The following is a 20,919-nucleotide window of genomic DNA, read 5'->3' as shown; positions in this document are numbered from 1 at the left end:
AAAAAAATATATATATATACACACATACCAAATGAGGACAAGAAGCATGAGCACTAATGTGAAAGGGACAGCCTTAAACCACAGCAATAGTAACTCACACTTGATTTAGTATCCTTCCAAAGTAAATTCCCTCAAGTTCCTCTCCCGCATTTTTTAACTTATTTATTTTTATTATACCAGTAGTTTTCAGTTAAGTAGGAAGTAGGATGTATCACTGATGTATTCACCTACCACATTTTCTGAAGAGAATCCAAGGTTCACTTGGAAAGAAAAGGTGAACCATTACTTTGTAGAAAAACAAATTGATAAATTACCCTGAAATAGCTTCTGTGCTCAACAACACTGGCAATGCAAAACCCACAGCCAAGACACCTGAGACCCTTAATTCTTAACAAAACTTCAAAGAGAAACTTCTGTGCTGGAGTTTTGATGCAGACTGATTTCAGCTAAATAATTAAGTAAGCACAAGGTCTGAGGCAGTGCCATACCCCAAGTCTTTAAACAAAAACCCCAAAACAAATGCTTCAAGAACAAATTCCACAACTGTCACCAAAGCAAGAAGTCCATATTAGCATTTGACACACCAGCCAGCCAAATTGAGAAAGTGTGGCCATAACACTTAGACACAAAGAGATGCCCAATTCTTAATACTTCCCAGGGTCTGTTCAACCTAGAGAGGACCTGAGGAGAAGCCTCATGGCGGTTGCAGCTCCTCGTAGGATTCAATGGCAGAGCTCTGCTCTCTGGTGACAGTGACAGGGCCCCAGGGAACAGCATGGAGCTATGTCAAGAAGAGTCAGGTTGGGGGTTAGGGAAAGGTTCTTCACCAGAGGCTGGAACAGGCTCCCCAGGGCAGTGGTCAAGGCTCCAGGCTGCTGGACTTCAAGAAGACTTCAGACAAGGCTCTCAGAGTTTGAATTTTAGGTGGTCCTGGGTGGAGCCAGGAGTTAGATTCAATGACTCTCGTGGGTCCCTTCCAATTCAGAATGTTCTATGGCTCCTGTGATTTGGAGTCTGAATTTGGAGACTATAAAGTTTCTGGCCAACTGTTCAACTACCCTTTATCATCGCTGAAAATCTACTCAGATTAAGGCTTCAGAATTATTTCCTTCTAAAATTTCTAATATGAATAACCTCTCAGCACAGCCCTACTCTTCCCAGAGAGACTTCGGACTACAAATTGCAAAACTGGAGCTTTTGGCACTTCGAATGGCACAAATCCCTGAACTTTTCCAATCACAGCTCCAAGTGGTGGCAAACATGGCAGCAGCCCAGTTTCAGGAATGATCAACATGCTGCTCGGCCACTGAGTCCTGCAGCTGAGTCCTTGTCCATAAGACAAGAGGGCTCAAAGCACCTGAGCTACCACCGTCCAATCATAAGCAGTATTTAATGCTGACATCTAGAAGAGAAAGGAGCTAGACTCACCACAAAAAAAAAAAGTCAAATTCTGGAAAACGCTTTCCTTAGTTTATCCAAAACATCCTGATACCCCATCAAAAAGAGGGAGAGACCATTAGGGACATGATTTAATACAAGTAGTGCTTGGACAACTACACATAGTTTAGTTGAAAATTTTCCTCTTAGACCTTTTCATATCTCCTCCTCCTCTTGGAACAGTAGACAAGGAACAGGATTTGTACATCTCTTTTAAAAAAATGTGTATTTATTTACTCTTGAAGGAAGGAAATAACAGCAAACAAAACCCAAATGCAGTTCTGCATACTTGCAACAAGCATAATAATACAGGGACCAACCAATCCCAACCCAAATTCACATTCACAGTGGATACCCTGAAAAGATAAAGGAATGTTTCAAATCTTACAGTGACTCACTATCCACATAGCTAGCAGTTTAGTTGGCACAAACCTTGCTCTCAAATAGAACTCTATTTTCTAAGTTCAATTTCAAATACAAAAATTTTCATATGCTGTGAATAAACACAGAAGTAAAATGAGGAATTAATAATAGCTTAATCGGAGACACATTAGTCCAATTCTTGAGACCCTCACTACAGAATTTCTTGTCTATTTCCAATTTGATATCTCTGCTGTCCCTTGGCAAAGTTTTCCTGAGGTGTTCAGGCAAATGCTGTTTGATCATTTCTCACAAAGTTCCTATGGAAAACACAGTCATTTCTTCCTGAGCAAACATGCACCTTCCCATTCTGCAGTGATCTCTGGAAATACCCTTAATGTCATGAGACTATCCATTTTCTTCAGGTCCTCGGCCCTCTCACAAGTAACAGATACACCTACCAGGTTCATGACGCCTGTGGCAGATTCAAGCCATTTGCTGCGCTATTCACAACACTTCTGTAGCTCCTACTCCTGTTACATGACTGCTATGAAAAAGGCTTTCCTCTTTTTTGTGCATCACTGTGTCTTCTGTTGCACAGGCCTGAATTTTTCAGGTGGATCTGTACGTGAAAAGTCTCCCATTTATTTAAAAGAAGTTGCCTATTTGGCTTCTTCAGTAACTTCAGTCTTGAGAAGCTCTCAAGGACATCATTATCTTTGCAATCTATATCGTTCTGTCACATTTGGCTGAAATGGGGCTCAGGATAATAAAAAATTGCTTGGATATCAGGAGATGGCTGAAGAGTAGTGAAAAAGGAAACAAACGCCTGTGGATCATCTGACCTCATTTAGCCTTGCTAGTACAATCCGCCAAGGGAAAGGGAAGGGAAAAGCTGGTTATTTTTAAAGGAACTGGCAAATCCTCCTAAGCCCAGGACTCCATAACCTAAGCAATGGAGAGACCATGCACTGGGTGGAAGGGGAAAGGACTAAAGGCCACACTCAGAAAACGACAAGAAATCACACAGCAACTTACCAAACTGTGTCTACAGAAATGTTACTCAAATAGCAGATCCAGTCTGGATTCAGATAGTACATCAGTTGCAGAAATATAGCAAGTACTAAAACACCCTAAAGGACGTTCAACCAATTTGCAAACCTGTGGTGGAAAAGTGTAGATTTGTTGCATTCCTGCTCCTCACCTGTTACCTAGTCATGGCAGAAGAAATCTCAGAACATCAGTAGTTGGAAGGGACTTCCAGAGGTCATCGAATCCAACCTCCCCGCTAAGCTAAAGCAGGCACCCTACAACAGATCGGCATCCAGATGGGTCTTGAATATCTCACAACTTCTCTGGGCAACCTGTTCCAGGGCTCCAACATCCATAAGGAAGTTCTTCCACATGTTATGTATGTTCAAGTTTTAGGCCACTGTTCCTTGTTCTATTGCTACATACCAACAAGAAGAGTCTGGCCTCATCCATTTGTCTCCCACCTCCCCTTAGATATTTATAACCATTAATCAGATCTCTTCTCAGTCTTCTTTTCCCCAGCCTGAACAGATCCAAGTTACTAAGCCTGTCTTCATATGGGAGATGCTCCAGGACCTTTATCACCTTTGTGGCCCTCTGCTGGACTACTTCTAGGCGATCCCTGTCTTTTTTGAATTGGAGAGCCCAGAACTAGATACAGTATTCTAGATGTGGCCTCATTAGGGCAGAGAAGAGAAGGAAGATCACCTCCCTCAATCTGCTGGCCACGCTCTTTTTAATACGCCTCAAATGCAAGAGTGAAACATTATTATGAAACTGTATTTACACTGAAAAAATGGAATTCCCACAGTATTTAGGCAAAAAGGTGGCAGTGAATGGCCACACACGGATAAACCTCCTCTGGCTTTTCTAAATACAGGAACTCTGATCTTCACTACAAAGCTCTCCTCTTCACTTGGAATTCAGACCAAAATAACAGGGCTAAGATGCTCACAGAGAACTGTTGGCTACAGTACTTATTTGCTTAAGTTCAAGATAACTGTTTTGGCAGTTATGTACGCAAGTATGTGAACTCACTCCTTATGCTATGCAGAAATCAATCCTCTCACTCCCTTCCTCTAAGGATCTTAAAAAAAAATTATTAACTTCCACTCAGGACCAGCTGTACTTTCCACAGATTTAACAGTTTGCAGGCACAGCTCTACAGTATTAATAGAAAAACATTTTACTATCTTTAGGGCATAAAGTGTGAAACAGAAGTATTTTGCAAAAGTTGTAATCTGTTTTATTATTTCTCAGCAATAAGATGGACAGTAGGGGAAAAAAACAGATTTAGCATATACTATATAAAATCACATACTGTATATATGAATATCCTTTTACAAAAGCAATTCTGACATGCCTGACTTCACTAGAAGATCTTTAAACGTGACTAGAAGGTTACAACAAAACTTCTTCAGTTATGGGCTAGCCTTTTGTTTTCACACAATAGTCTGCTATGCCAGTTCTCCAGTTGAAGACAAAAGCATCTAACTTCATGAGTTTTTACGCAGGAAGAGAAGACACTTCAGAGGTAGATACTGTGGAGACAATAGCCTTAACTTTTGTCAAAGACTAAAGTTATCTTTCCTGAAAGTAATCTTCAGTGGTCTAGAAGTCTAAATAACCATCTACAAAATTGTCAGAAAGTAGATGAGACACTAGAAGAAAGTGTAGGCAAAAACCTTGATCTCTATCCATTCAGCAAAGTGATTTCTTGCTAAAAGAAGTATTTTAGAGGTCACTACTTGTTAGAGAAAAGCAAAATGAACAATAATTTCATTCAAAGCACAAATTCTAGGTCAGTTGTTACACTGACTAAGTTCAGGACATCTCCAAACTTATTACTCAGGATTCAAATAAGCAGGACAGAAAGAACTAAGGGACTCCAGCAGCAGGGGAACCCTCCTGATGAGGGCATTGGTGTGCCAAGGATTTCAGTCTTTCAGTCCCTCACTCCCTCTGTAAACAGCTACCCGATCTGCACTGCATGCTACCACTTGACTGCATCCATCGGTTCAACCTGTCCCAGTTCCAGGCTCTCCAATCGGACTACCTACTGACATCTACCTAGAGGGGACTGTCAATAGGATTAAGTAATTAGCACCACAAACCCTCTTGATCTCCTCGTATAAAAACCCATCAAATGTTAGCGATATTGCACTTGTCTTTACTCATGTGTAAATTTCTGTAATTGAGCTTAAAATGAGAACTTCACCATGGTCACTTCATTATAAACTGTATGACAGCTACTCTAAGTATTTGGTTGCTTAATCATGAGTGAAAACAAGAGTCAAGTCTAGGTTGATAGTCCAAATCTGTGAGCCATTTGAGTAAGTGACGAAAAGATTAGCAGCTGGTTTACAGCATCTTCTCAATTAATGCAGATGCTCATTTCATGCACTGTTTAATGTTCTGTTAAAGTTCTGTTTAAAAATTCTGATGTTTGTCACCTCTCTAAGAAACTTGATACAAACTTTACTAGAGCTGATCTTCCAGTCGTTCTGCTGGCCAACTGGCATTCCAGGCTTTTTTTTTATAACCCTGAGAGCAGCATGTGCAAACAGCAACTAAAACACCATTCACCATAGATGGATGACTCTCCCTTCCCAGCTCAGTTTCTACACATTAACTCCAAGCTGAAATATAACGTCTCTGTACCTACCCCCCTTACTCTGCATGAGTGCCAGGAAAACCTCAACATTCAATTGCTTACTAGTTGTGTCAGTGGAAGTACACTAGAAGGTAGCTGGTGAGAGACTTCAGCAGCAACTTCCTAACTCTGCTTCACCTCTCATGAGTCCTGCGATACAGGCTGGATTCTTGGGGTTATATTACCTACAAGTAGCTCCACAAAGAATGTTTTGCTCGAGTGAAAATTAACATCTGCAGAACAGGAACAATTTTATGGCACAGTCAATATTACATTGAGAACATATCGCAGGTTGGGAGATCAAGGTTTGGTTTCGGCTTTCAGAGATTTGCTAACATCTCACAAGTCAGACTTTGCTATTACAAACTCTGCTGCTGGAAGATGGACAACCCAGGAAAACACAGAGGCAAGCAGTAACCACAAAGGGCCTCATAGGCCTTCAGAGCACTACTGCTGTGCAACAGACAGCTGTGGCTGAGCAGATCCAGGAAAGGACTGCATCCAGCACTGTGGCTCCGACCTCTTGAGAGCACTTGATTCCCAAGAGTCCTTCCAGCTCAAAGACCCTTGATAAAGAAGGCTGCGGGGTGACCTCATTGCAGCCTTGCAATACCTAAAGGGAGCCTACAAACAGGAGGCTCTTTGAAAGGGTTGATAACTGCAGGACAAGGAGAAATGGTTTTAAGTTGAGGAAGGGAAGATTTAGGTTGGATGTCAGGGGGAAATTCTTTACTACGAGAGTGGTGAGGTGCTGGAACAGGCTGCCCAGAAGGGCTGCGGATGCCCCTTTCCTGGAGGTGTTCAAAGCCAGATTGGATGGGGCTCTGGGCAGCCTGGTCTAGTATTAAATGGGAAGGTTGGTGGCCCTGCATGTGGCAGGGGGTTGGAGATTCATGATCCTTGAAGTCCCTTCCAACCCTGGCCATTCTGTTGTGCTGTGATAGAACAAGAATTACTGCATGTTTAACAAAAGCATCTCAGTTTCTAAGCCTATGCGCTAAACAACACAGTGGAAGCTAAGCAGTGGCAACATCATATAGTTGCAGGCAAAGATGCAGCAGAACTTGTGATTAGCCTTTGAAGTTAAGTTTGCATAGGAGCTTGGCTTTCCTTCCTGGAATTTCAGGAGTTTTTCCCAGGTTCGTAGAAGTCTGGAGGTGTATTTGACTGTTATTTGTAGGTGGCGTGCTGAAGCATCAAGCAGTGAATATGCTAGGATAACCAGGAGAAAAAGGAAGCAATGAGAAAAACAAGGATACTTAAAAGCACTCAGTAACCTCAAGACAGAGGTCTTTTAAGTGAATGCATACTTTTATAGAGGAATTCCTAATTTTCTGCTATAAATTCTAGTTGTTACAGAAAAAAAAAGATTTGGTAATTTCATTAGCCTTTTACACAAATTAATGGTTTGTAAATAAAAACTGGGCCACTGAAGATTGTTTTCATACAACTTTGTAAGATTGCTGTGCGTACAACATCTGGCAGCCTGGAAACTTAGTACACAGCAACACTGCATTAACATAAATACACAAAATCTACTTTGACTGCAGATTTTTATTGGTATGAGCCTTACAGTTTGCAAGCTCTGGTAGAACATTTCTCCTTCCCTTTGTTCTGGCTCTGTTGCTAGATTTTCTCATTCCATGTTTTTCCATTAAAAATAAAAAAGTAGTCAAGAAAAGAATTACCTATTTACAGATTTCATTACAGAATCGTGCATTCCCCACAGGCATTTGGAATGCACTAGACTGAGGTGTAATGTAAGGTAGGAGACCACAATGGTACTGTTAGTCCTGCTTATATGGAAAGTTAAATTCCCAGATCATACTCTGGAAGGGAGAAGGAAAAAAAGAAAAGATAGCTTAATACTTCCACAATTTCCCAAAGCTTTTAACAGGAACACAGAGTTCTGAAGTCGTGATGTTTCTGTAGTCATATTACTTATTTTAATACATGGCTTTTATAATTATCTTCATGCTTTCGTTTCTTATGTCATCTACCTTCACACTCACCGAGGGACTGCAGAGCACATTTGCTTGCTACCTCACAAACATAGATCAACCTTTCAGCTGCCTCTGGACTCATTTATCTACAGCAGAGGCTTGTCATCATCTCCACACTGCACACAGACGATGCCTGAAGGTCACAGCCACCTCAGCCTCTGGTTAGTACCATGAGCCATGACACAGCCACTCCACTCTTCCCGAAGCAGGAGATAGAGGTTAGAACTAAAGAGCATAAGCTCAGCTCTAGTACTGTTTGTGTTAGAATCTTAAGATAAAATCCTCAAGCGGCAAAGTAATTGTCATGCTGATGTTCCACTTTTGTAAGTGGCAGGTTACTAAATCACTCACTTGTAAGTATCGATTATTTATCTATCTTTTATAAAATGTGATAAACTTTGATAAAACACTTCTTTACAGCAAGGGAGCAGAGCAGAGATAGCAGACTTGTAAGGAAGCTTTCCTTAGGGCACGAGAACTCTTTATCCCCAGGCATAGTAAGTCATGAAAGGAAGACATGAGACCAGCATAGCTGAACTGAGACCTGCTGGTCAAATTGGAGAGCAAGAAAGTGTACAGGCAGTGGAAGCAGGAACAGAAAACCTGGGAGGAATATGGAGATGCTGCCAGACTCTGTAGGAATGGCATCGGGAAGACCAAGGCCCAACTGGAACTGGACTTGGCAAGAAACACAAAGAAGGATAAGAAAGGCTGGAGAAGAGAAGGCTCTGAGGTGAGCTGATTTTCTGTATCTAAAGGGGGGCTATAAGAAAGAAGTAGACAGACTTTAGCAGGTTCTGCTGTGACAGGACAAGGGGAAATGGTTTCAAACTAAAAGTGGGAAGATTTAGATTGAACATAAGGAAGAAGCTCTTTAAAATAGGGTTGGTGAGGGCACTGGCACATGTCACCCAGAGATGCAGTGGAAGCCTTGTCCTTGGAGACATACAAAGTCAAGATGGATGGGGCTGTGAGCACCTGAAATAGCATAGGTTCATTGCAGGGGAGTTGGACTAGATGACCTTTGAAGGTCCCTTTTAACCCAAAAGATTGTATGATTCTATGATATATTAAACAATGTAAAGGCAATAATCTTTACAGATGGGTAGGTTTAGTACTACTTGTGAGTCTGGATCTGCTGCTGTATTTCTAGGAGATTTCAGCTGGTTCAGACAATCCCTAGAGCTTACTGATGTTATTTCCAAGTTGGGGAAACATTTCTTATTAACAAAAGGCTGCATCCCACTCTTCAGAGCACTGAGCTCTGACTGTTGAGCCCTAAAGCCTGGTATTTAAAAGGATAGCAGCCAGAGTTATTCTGTGCCCTTTGTTCCTGTACATGAAAGCCATTCATCAGACTGACTCTGCTGAGTGGCTAAACCCAAGCAAAACAACTGCAGCTGTAATAATTGTACTATGGTAATAAGCAGTCATTAAATAGCTTACAGAGATCGCAGAACATGCTGTCTCTACAAGACCTCTCCTCTCTGTCTTTTAAAGCAGCTAGTAAATCTAGTTACTTATTCTTAGCAATGTAAAGTCATGAATTCACAGCAAAGTCCAAGGAGAGGTGAAGATAAACATCTGAATTCAGACTGTCATCAGAAAGATTTGGGTCAAGAGTAATTTATTAGTAGATTCGATCCATCTCTCCCCTCTTTCATTTTGTGATTTATGCAGGAAAAAAACATAAATACATAATGTGCCTTAACATAATTCCAGTTTGTAATCTTCCTGTAGAACAGAGCTGAAGAATGCTCCTAATCTCAAGGGCAAACCCCACAAACCATTTTTTTTAAGCAATGAGCAGCAACAAACAAATAAATAAATAAATCTTCTGAAATCTACCCTACATCAGCAAAGAATGAAGGACAAGGAGCCTACCTGTCCTCACCTGAAGCTTCCAAACATGTAACATGGGTTTTATGCTGGCATAGTCCCTACTCGATTCTCCATTGTCCTACTGCCCCCACTGCATCAGACTCCCACTAGAGGGTTTCTCAAATGACAGAGCAACTTCATCAGGTTCAGTACACTTTTTTCTTTTTTTTAAAAAAAAAAACTCCACCACTCTGACATCATTAAGCTTTTAATACCTACAGTTCCTGATAAACTACTACTTTTTTGTTGAAACTGGATATAATTAAGTCAATCAACATATAACCGAAGTACCAGTTTGAAGATGAAAACTGAATGAACTTGCCTTTGTTCTACAAGAGTTTCAGTTTTCCAATTGAAAAGGTTTTAGAGCACGGGAACAGATTCAGCACATGCTCCAGGAAAGCCTGGTTGTTAACTGTGGAGCGTGGGTTTTATTTAAAATCTTTATAAAAAGACTTTTTAATATCTCACCCACAACTGTGTGTAATTGTTTGTTACAAACACCTTCCTGCAGAGACTCCGCTCCTGAACACGCTGAGCAGTAAAACCTGTTGGAAGTGAACACCAGAGGGAGCAGTAAACATTCGTCTCGTAGGTGGTTTTTAAATTGGAGACAGAACAAAAATGTACAGGAAACCTTGGGGAAACTTAAAAAGGTTACAGTGGTCAGTATATTTAAACTACAAGACGTTGCTAATCCAGTCTAATTCCCCACCAATACAAGGTCAGTGAGGAACAAGTGCAAGCATGCAGACATACAAACACGTATGAATTATGCAAGTTTATCTGTGCCATGCATCCCACCCCTTCACTCCACCTCCTGACAACAGCAGAAGATGTCAGACATTTATCTCAAATGCTCCGTGCATTTAGATGGAAAACATGGAACTGAAAACATATCCAAGACAGAGAATATAGATAAAGGAATGTTAAAAAAAAAAAAAGGGCATTTTCACTATATATATAATATGGATACACAACTCAAATTCTACATGAGAAAGAACATGGTTAAGAGACACAGAAAGAAAGAAGAAATAAAAGATTAGTATGCCAGTATATCAGCAGTGAACAAGTAACTGCAGTGCTATCCCAAGTATTATGCTGCTAGCCTGCCAGAGATTTAAAAGCACTTAGAAGAACAACAGAAGCATGGCTACAGCCACAGAAACGCAAATAGGTCAAGAAAACACTCCTGCTACACACTGATAAAAAAAAAAGTTTCCCCCAAGTTCACTTTTCTTTTTTTTTTTAGAGGAATTGGACTAAAGATAAAAATTCAAGTTGTCTTAGTCTTCCACTTTTGTACTACAGCATGCAACCTGCCACATCTAGGAGTTGTCAGGCCTATTTGTCACCAACAGGTGGAAAGCCACCAGGGCCCTGGCTTCAGGATGTGCCTAAGAGCACCAGCTCCCTGATGCAGAGCCAGAAAGGTTCCTACCAGATATACAAGGCACACGGACTGAATTGGTTTCCCAGATTGTCCTAATGTGAGTTGCAGCCTTCGGGGCTATGAAAGTCAGCTTGCTGGTGTAGAGCTCCACAGAAGCTTGGCTGACCACACCGTGCTAAGTGCAACCCAGACCTGCAACCACCTATCCTGACTGCAAAGGGTTCCTGCAAGCACCTGTCTAAAGAGCCAGGTGTTCTGCAATCAGGTGAGAAACTAAGCCGACCTGCAGCGGAAGCTTGCTTGGCAGGTGGCTTCAATGCCTGCAGGGCAATGCTAGTTAAAATTCACTGTTTTCACGATGCACTTCATTTAAAGAAGAAATCCTCCCCCACGGAGGAGACTTGCATATAAGGACTCTAGCTGACTGAAGGACAATCAGAGCAAGATCTGTTGCTGCTGAACTGCCGGTGATAAGACAAGGTTTTTACTACTGCAGCTCCACATTTTCTTACAGAAGCCAGCTCTTGCTATTCCATGCAGAGCAGCGTGCTGGGAGCACGTTTCTTACACGCACCAATGATGCCCGGTTGCTCAGCCATTCTCCAATACATTGCCTTTATGACTGAGTGAAAAACCTGCTTTTCCTTTATATTTGGTTTGAATGAGAAACAGCAGTGACTGGCAGCAGAAACATGAGATACTTAAGCTCCTGCCACAAGAACACACTGCCCCAAGGCTATCCTCACAAAACATTTTTTTCTAGCCCACAGCTTATGCCCCTGGACTAACACAGCCAGTCACTGCATTCACTGTGTGCCACTACTGGCACGCAGCTGAACGTGCTGTCTTGACTTGTAGAAAATGGCTCTCAGAAGTGTGATGAGGGAAAATCCAGACTTCTGGGTATTTGGTACCTATCTCATTCTGGCTGCTGTCATGCCAGGCACTTAGCACGGATGATGTGCCATGCTCTGAATCTGCACCATCTGCTGCTCGTTAGCTGACAAAGGCAGCAACATGCCATCTCTTCACTTGCTGTTGCTCATTAGCTGACAAAAGCCATTTTCAGTGTTCACATTGTTCTTTCTGCAATAATCTAATACGAAGATGTACAAAAGCACAAAGAAAAAAGGAAAAGAAGATGACAGAGTACATTAGGAGCTTAACTAAGAACATTATTGTACTCTTAAACCTCCAGGATTGAATCTTTCAGGACTTGGCCCTAATGCAATATGTCAGCAGGTAGGTATAAAGGTCAATATTAAAGATAATCTGTTTACCTCAAAATGTTTTGAAATATCTTAGCATATTTCTCTTTTGTGTTATTTTCCTAACCCTACGCCTGCTAACAGACTGAGAACGTGGAGTGGCTGACAGCACGCAGCTTCCATCCTGCTGGGTGCAAGCAACACGCACCCCACATACAGGTACACCCAGTGTATAACCAGAGCAGGACCCAGGAGCTATGCAATCAACAGCTGTAGGCTCCACAGGAAAGTCACACTGCTAAAGGCTCTGCACTTCTCAAGAGGAATCTCAACTACCATTATAAATCATCTACAGAGCTAAAGACCAGTAGTAGCAGTAGTTAAAAGCCCACAAGTGTTCAAAAGCAAACTGCATGACCCATACTTGAGTTCACAGGGTGATTAGCAATCCAGCTGATGAGAATCAGCAGAGCCAGAGGGAATGAGCAACAAAACTGTTTTCCATTTTGGGAGATGCACTGAAGATAGCAAGTTACTTGCGCTACTGAGTGCAATGGTCAATTTAACTACTTTCCAAGCTCAGTTAGTGGTTTGGAAGAAAAGTCAAGGAGATGCTCTTCTTCAAGGAAAATCACTTCTCATCTGCAGCAATGGAAGTCCCAGCATCAGCTTCTTCCCTCTCTCTTACACCTTTTCTCTACCCTCCTGCTCAGATAACATCTTTCTGTTGCCGCATCACCATGGCATAAGGCGAGAGTACAGGAAACCTTCTGTGTGACAAACAGCATACAGACAGCTGGCATGGGAAGTGTTAAATCGCTCACAGGTCAGGGCAGAGAGGAAGCCAGGAACGCAACAGATGGTATGAATTCTGGCAGATGCAGAAGATGAAGAAAAATCTCACAAGCAAAGTAATGTGGTTAAGAGAGATGGCCCTCCAAAGCAGAAGACAGAAAAAAGGAAAAAGGGAACAGAGCAAAGAGGAAACGTGAATGGGCAACGTGCAGATCATTCTGCTCTTGCATTTCACTTCCTCCTCACAGCCAGAGCAGCACGTGTGGGCTCCTCATAGCTTTCTACACATGGGCAGCAGAAAACAAAAAGCATCTGAGCTGCACGTTTCCATTTTTTAAGGGTAACAGAGAGAACGACAGAACTCATCAGATATTACTGGACATCCATATTCAACCATAAGGCAACGCAAAAGGGAAAGACTTTGCACCTGATGGCACACGTGTGAAGCTTCCTCCGTGGGTAAGCCAAAATAGAGCACGTTGCCTTCATAGAGACACCAGTCTGCAGCACCATCTGAATTCAGTAATCACACAAAACACTTTAAGGCAAGGTGAAAGCCTTTAAATGTGAACTAGTTAGTCGATGAGGAATTGCAGACAAAGCAGCTTACAGCACGGCTTAGGGTAGTAACACACTGGGAACTCAGCCATCTCACACTGCTGAAGGAACTCATACAGCTTTGTCTCCGCTCTCAACAGCTCAGCTAATGCGAAGCAACATCACAGCAGAAAACAAAGGACACTGATTTTGCTGCAAGGTAAGCTTTAGTAAGCAGAGCCTTGTTCTGAAAGGTGGAAGGTAACAAAGCCTAGCCAAAAATAATAAATAAAAAACACATACATACACACCTCACGCACACTCGTCAAGCCTTGTCATGCTCTAACAACACATCCAAGCACAGCTGCCCTCCCTTACAGAACCTGACACCAGAACAGTGCTGCTGGTGCAGCGACACAACCAGATGTGATGTATGCACATCTGGAGCGTCAGCTGCTCTTACTTTTCCACTGCTGTTTCTGCACCCAAGAGGATCAGTTCCTGGGCTCCTACATCCCTTTCTCCCACACAGTAAGGTGAGCAGACCCATACATTAATTACACTGCACATCTTTAAAAGCTCTTTGGTTCAGCTTCAATTACTGGAAAGTGATTGCAGAGCAGATACTCAAACACTGGAGCAGGTGTCCAGTGAGGCTGTTAGCAATCCATTCTCAGAGGTACTCAACACTTGACCAGACAAGATCCTGAGCAACCCTGATCTGAGCTCATCCTGCTTTGAGCAGACCAAATGATATCCAAAGTCCTTTACAGCCTCAGTTAATCCACAAGCTTGTCTTTACAGATTGGCACAAGCTGGAGGGAGCAAATAAAGTGATTTTTCTTCCTCCTTCACACTTTCCAGACAAAATGCTAGAGTTGCCTTTCCATGCCTTGGATCCAACCTAGAAACTCTACCACCATTTCAGGACTGGTAAGCCAAACTAAATTTTCATCACTTTCTGATGTAAAGGACTAGCTGATGACAGATATAACAGTACCTCAGAAGAGTGGGCCCATTTTCAAAATTAATCAAAAGATATAATAATCAAAAGAGCAAAACAAACTTTTTTTTTTTTTAACTTGCATATACTGTATGTCTTTATCAACAAATATACAAGGGCAGCTCTGAAAGTAATGCTTCCTATTTCATTACACTGCCCTATGACATCAAAGGCAGCTGTTGGTGGTATGGCAGTAGAGGTTGAACCTTCCCACCAATAGTCCATTACATTTTGCTGCCGTGTGACAGATGGCAGCAGAGGGGCAGACTGACAAAATGGCATCTGATATGAAAGTGCAGATGAAGCAAAGGTGTGGCACTGAATTCTTCCATGCAGAAAAAATGGCAACTTCTGACATTCATTGACGCTTGCTGATCATTTATGCAGACCAAACAATGAACACGAACACAGAGAGACAGTGGCTGGTGCGTTCAGCAGTTGTGATAGTGGGTCACCTCCACTGGTGCAGGTTTTAATGAGCACAGCATGCAGGCTCTTTTTCACTGCTGGCAAAAATGCACAGCTAATGGTGGCAGCGACTACACTGGACTATGCTGAAAAACAGTGTTTTGTAGCTGAGAAATTGCTCTATCAAACAGTGTTATTGTGCTCTTCGTATCAGCTGTGGTTTCTGTGGAAATTATTAGGAGGCACCTGTATAAATAAGTGAATTGTCCCTTAAGCTATTAGCAAGTTTATGCTCTTAGATATAAGCCAACAACTAACACCACAAAGCTCTTCCAGCCTTCTGCATAATTCCCCCCCCCCCTCCTTCAGAGAGGGCTCTTATCCCTTTGTCACACCTGCCAGAGGGGGACCATGATCACAAGAATCATTTCTTTTTGTGAGCTTTGTGATTACTGACACAAACACACACGCATGCACCTCGTGCACCTGCATGGAGTGCAAATGCAATGGTTGGTCCACTAGGAGCACAGAGAGTTAAAAGTTGTCTACTAAAAATGAAAAGGAGGGAGATGCAAAACAGGCAGTCTGAAGCTCTGTAGACATGTTACAGAACCTTGTTTGCATGAATATTAATTTTTTGTTTGGATATTCAAACGAACTCTATTTCCATTCTGTTTTGGCTTATCTGACCTGTTAACAGCAAGCCAGCACAGGATATGACTCCCTTGCTCCCCTGTTGTCTTCAAATCTGTTATGACAAGAATAACTTTTATGAACTGACACTTTGCAGCTTTTTATATTTCATTGTCAGCTACTGTACTCATTATTGTTTGCAGTTCACTATATCCAACTGGTTTTGGTAAGAAAGTTTCATACAGTCAAGCAGCACATCTTCCCGTTCGTGATTCATGAGCAAATGTCCAGCCCAGTCTTCATTACTTCATTAAAAAACAAAAACAAAAAACACCTGTCCATAAGATTAATGAAAGCCTTCGTTACAATTTTCTAGTCTAACAAGTGGAAGCAAAATTCATGCAAGGCAGAGGATGGCAACATTCTCAGAAAAGACATAGAAACTCTGTCTTTGTGCCTTGTAAATACAGAAAAGTAACTTAATTCAGCTAATTTTAAGAAGCCATGACTAAACTCCAAGAGAAATTCCAGTTGCATACTCAAGAGCTAGGTAACCAGGAACCTGCAAGTCACACAGCTCCTTTTTTCCACACATCTGACTGGAAAATGCATACTGAACTTTGGACATCTTTTATTCTTGTCCAAGCTCCCACCAACAGCAATTCTACCAAGGCTTAAACAGATGAGCACAACTGATCAGTCCTTACAACACCACCACCAAATTAAGTTGGCTTCAGTGCTACAACACAAGCTTGATGCTTTTATAAAGACTACAATGGATCAGGTATTTTGTACTGATACATTTAAGGCCTTAGAAGTAGGAAAAAAGCTCACTTGCTTAAAGCAGAACTATGCACATGGATTTCCACAGCACAGTTATTAAAGCCCCCATTACTTAAAAGGAATGGAAAACTGGGATTAAAGACGAGGCATAAAGAAACAAACATTTAACAAAACGTGTTACTTTTAGCAATGAATTTAAGAAAATATTCTTTTATTCTTTATTCTACTCCACAAGTAAGGTTAGTAATGTCCTTGAAGTGTCCTGGGAAAGGTAAGGTTCTCATAATGAGGTTTAAGATGAATAAAATCTCTATAAAGCACTTACATAAAAAAGAAACATTTGCTGGGCAAAAAGCACTCAGTTATCAGAAAGTTCTCAGACACTTCAGAAGGATGTGAAGTTTGTGGCCTTGTTCCCTCCTAAACATGGTCTCATGACGTTTTGCCACAGCATAATATCGCTGCCTGGGTACTATGTAGCCCTAGAAAGCTTCTTGTTAACTAAAGGTTGGATAACATTAACTAAAACTTAATTAATGCTAACAAAAGCATGACATCACAAAGGAGGAGATCAGCCTTCCTAAGCTCCCTAGAAGTGGAGTGCTGTTGGGAGGATTAAGACATGTAAACATTATCAGCCAATTCATTGTTTCTTTTCCAAAAAGTTACTGTTTAAGTTTCAAAGGGCTAAGAATTACCAAGCACTGAATTATAATTGGCCAATTTGAAGAACCTTAAAGATGTGAAATAATAGGAAGGGACCTATATTCTTTAACAACAGAGAAATCAAGAAATTGGCAGTGGCTTCATCACTTACGTAGCATATACTACAGAACACACCTCTAACACTACCAGACAAGCCTTGTGGTAACAAGCACACCGAGGTCATAGCAATGGTCACTTACGGCATTCCTTCTCATCACTGTCATCGAAGCAATCTGGCAACCCATCGCACTGCCAGGCCCCTGGGATACAGCGCCCGTTGCTGCACATGAAGTTTCCAGGTATGTTGCATTCATTTGTGAAATTGTTCCCAGGCAGCAGCTGGCTATCTGCAACAGCAACAAAAAACAAGTTTACAGGGTATTAAAAAACAAAAACAAACCTTCTCCTTCATAAGGTCTAAACACAATAGGTAAGGCCACAAGAACTCAGCTCCACACACTCATTCTTCTGTTAGACTGATATTTAGCTCGCAGATTTTTCTTTCTTATTGCAGCTAGGAGCTAGGTAGCACTAATTCACACTAGCTTTTCAATGAAGTTCTAAACATAGTGATGCTTGGTGTCAGCCTATTGCCCTGGCACTCACCTGTCCATGCAAGGAAAGCAGACAGAATGTTACTAAGTTACTAAGTGTGGAGACGCTTTAGCAGGAGGAAATTGGAGACTGAGAAAACAGTAAGAAGGCAATCTATACATTTGCTTTTAAGGTTGTAACAGCGCTAGCCAGTGATTTTTATCTACTTTTCATTCCATATCTGTGCACTGTTTTCAGAACACAGGTATTGCAGTAAACTTCATGGAAGGAAGACAGATAATGGCAATTATTTTAATAAACAAAGAGATTCAACCACAGGTCCAAAACACAGGTTGGACTTGGAGGACTGATGCTCCCAAAAAAGGAGCAGCAAGATAAATGGAATCTCAACCCACCACACTGTAGGAAGCTGCAAGACGAGGCAGAGGATGAGAGAAAAGTTTCTCTTCCCATCTTTCTGCCTCGTCTGAGGCATTATGCTCCAAGTTCACATTCTCCTAAAAACCAGCAACAAAAACCTTCCTGCATTAAGATGGGGGTGTCACTGTGCCCTTATAACACTGCAAAGTTTTACATCATTGTTTCAGAAGATGCAGGACAGGACTGCTTTGGGAAGTATTTTTATACCCATTTCTGCCCCAAACAGTTTCCTCTCAATTTTTTTTCCTGGCAAATGTGTGATTCTCCTGGGATGCTCAAGAGTCTGCCAGCACAAAGTGGTTACCTTAATGGAAATTTGCCCTGAGCTGCTGGAAGACAAGATGATTCAGAAACAAAGTTGAAACTGTATCTTGTGAGGCAGATGTGGCAACCTGAGCCACCCGCTGGACTCCAGAGCCATGTGCAACATCCCTATGGTAGCACCTTCAAGAAAGAAAGTGACAACCCACAAAAAGCAAGCCCAGGCAATTTAGCTGGCTATTTAGTCTGTGCTTTTTACTCGTTTCATTCACCCTCAGTTTATTTCCCTGCATCAATGCTCCTCCAACCAAGGAAGAACAGTTTTGCAAGATGCAGCTTCTTGCTGCACACTGGGAACAACTCAGTGCCAGGCCCACGCTGCCATCCCTAAGGAAAGTGCCGCTACCAGCATCCATCCAGGAGAGCCGCCCCCAACTCTGCTTCACGCCTGAGTCTCCACACCTAAAACAACAATGGAAATGATACATCCTTGTCCAGCCCTGCAAGGAAACACTGAGCACACACAGTCAGTAACAGCCCCTGGGCTACTGCTGCTTGAAAGCATCACTTTTTTTTGTGCGACCTGGTGTAGGGAACCCCCCTTTGGCAGGGGGGTTGGACTCAATGATCTCTGGAGGTCCTTTCCAACCCCTATGATTCTTTGATTCGGTGATTCTGCGAAGTCCTGCAGTGTTCTGCAGTCTGCAAACTGTGGGGTGAGTTAGCTTTTTTTCCTTAAACCAGCTCTTTGACACAAACAGATCATTCCTCATCACTGACCTGTATCTGACAAGTGGCAGCCAAGCCAATAGTCACTCCTCCCAACAGCTGCATAGAAGTTGCCAACATTGCACAGCCTCTTGTTAGGCAGCAGCCTGCAGCACACCCATAACACAGCTGTCTGCAACAGGAGGAAGATGACCCCTACGCTACAAACTGAGTTTTGCCTTTAACAGACTAAGACATGAAACAGTGATACGGATGCTCTCTGCAGAGTCAAGGCATGGCCAATAATGCCATATTCTTGAGCTTCTCAAGAAGCATCCAAGAGCTTCGAGAGCAGACCATAACCCCTTCTCTACATTCCTCAGAAAAAAAAAAAGAAACCCACAACATCTAAATTTCATGGCTAAAATTAACTCTCTGCTGCAAAATGATAATACTGCAAGTATCATACAACTAGGAATTAGCAAGGTTTCAGTTCTCTCAAAGTCTAAGCACTCAGGCAGCACGTTGAGGCAATACCATCAGAAAAAGGTGCCAATCTCATTTGTGCTGCTGCTCTTCGCCACCTTCTCGTCCAACCCTCCCTGCCCCGCCACCCTCCCCCCCCCCCCCTCCCCCGTTCCCACTTCCACACAGAAGCTGCACCTACACAGAATGAAACCTTGCTGTCAACACTTCAGCGAGGCCTCCTCCAGGCCTGGGCGAGGTGCCAGCAAAGAACAGACGCGGGGTCTAGACTTGCCCCAAGTAGGGAGCTGCCTTCCCTGCTCTGAGCATCACGGTGCTCCCCAGACAACGCAGTAACTGTTGCACTTCCAAGGACTGCGGCACCTCCTCCGCAGAGAGGCCTCAGCTTGGCTCCTGGCAGGCTGTATCTGCCTGAAAACATCCACCAGGATCTCTGTGCACCCATAATGAAAAGCTTGGATCGAGCCAAATCATTTAAGAATGTTTTAGGCCTCAAAAAGCACAAACTCAAAAACAATGTCCCCAAAAAGCCATCAAGTCCCTGATGCTTCTAACAACCACTGTGAATAAAGGCTGTATTTCTACTCCACTGAATTGAAGGAAAATGTCAAGAACAGATATCAGATTTTGTTACCCAGCAAGTGGTTTGTTTATAGGATTCCCTTTGCCATACAATAAATTTATCCTCAATGCTCTTTTAAGTAAGGATGTAGCACTAACCTTTTTACCAAACAGGAAGCAAAAGATACGGGCAGATTAAGTTGCCAACAGACCTGTGTGAGTTCTGCTGCAGAATGGGAACACTGAACTCTGACTCATACTTATTTCAAAGGAAGAGTAGCTCTTTTCCTTAAAATATGACCCCCAGCAGCTGCTGGAATAAAGCTGCAGGTTACAGACACCACAATTTCAGAGTCACAGTCAGCACACCTAGAAACGTGCCATGTGTATTACTCCACCTCCGAAAAAAAATAATAATAATAATAATCCACCTGTGGGTATGAAACTGTCAAAATATGCCACATGTGGAACCATTTAAATGGTACAGTCCATTTCCTTTGCTTTGGAAGCCTCCTCTACCTGATATGAAGGCCATCAAGGCTGCAAGGAAACCTTCACTGTGGCCACTTGCTCTGCAAGGGAATGTGAGAAGAGCGGCATTACAGGCACAAGAAGAACCTGTTCCATCACCCATTTTTCTGAAGGATTGAAGCAGTATCCTGACGAAGTCTGTACAGATGTCAGATTTGTGCAGCCAACTTGCTATACCGCTTGTTGGCAGGGCAGAAATTCCTTCAATCTGGCAGCACCGCCTTTCCAATCGCTGACATATTTACCCTGCAGCCTCTCTGACTAATTTTGAATTCAACCCAAATGCAAACTGCACGAATGTGTTCAGTTAAGTGAAGGGAGAAGGGAGAAGAAGCCGTCCATTTTCACCGCCACACACTGCTCACTTTAAAAAGCACACCATCTGGGCTGAATAAAAAAGGGACTCATGTTTCACTTTGAAGGGGACTGAAAAAGGAAACCAATCTGTTTTAGCAGCCCCTTCCAAAAATGCTGGCATCTAAATATTTAATACTCGCTAAAAAGGAATCAGAGGAAAAAATAAATAAAAGGACATGTCATACTGAGCACGTCACACTGTAGCAACA

General features: G+C 42.3%; 1 protein-coding gene across 10 annotated transcripts in view; it reads right to left on the bottom strand.

The window, feature by feature from the left end:
* The window catches only part of LDLRAD3 (low density lipoprotein receptor class A domain containing 3), a 157,748-nt gene that overhangs the window by 58,808 nt on the left and 78,021 nt on the right, over positions 1-20,919 (bottom strand). For all 10 annotated transcript variants that reach the window (XM_031553506.1, XM_031553508.1, XM_031553513.1 and 7 more), the window contains one exon: positions 17,032-17,178. In XM_031553506.1, coding sequence (XP_031409366.1) covers positions 17,032-17,178 — 147 coding nt within the window. The remainder of the gene's footprint in view (positions 1-17,031; positions 17,179-20,919) is intronic.

This window comes from Meleagris gallopavo, chromosome 5, assembly GCF_000146605.3.
Source record: "Meleagris gallopavo isolate NT-WF06-2002-E0010 breed Aviagen turkey brand Nicholas breeding stock chromosome 5, Turkey_5.1, whole genome shotgun sequence".
NCBI lineage: Eukaryota > Metazoa > Chordata > Aves > Galliformes > Phasianidae > Meleagris > Meleagris gallopavo.
The sequence above is the reverse complement of the archived record's forward strand: the minus strand, read 5'-3'. Positions and strand labels throughout refer to the sequence as shown.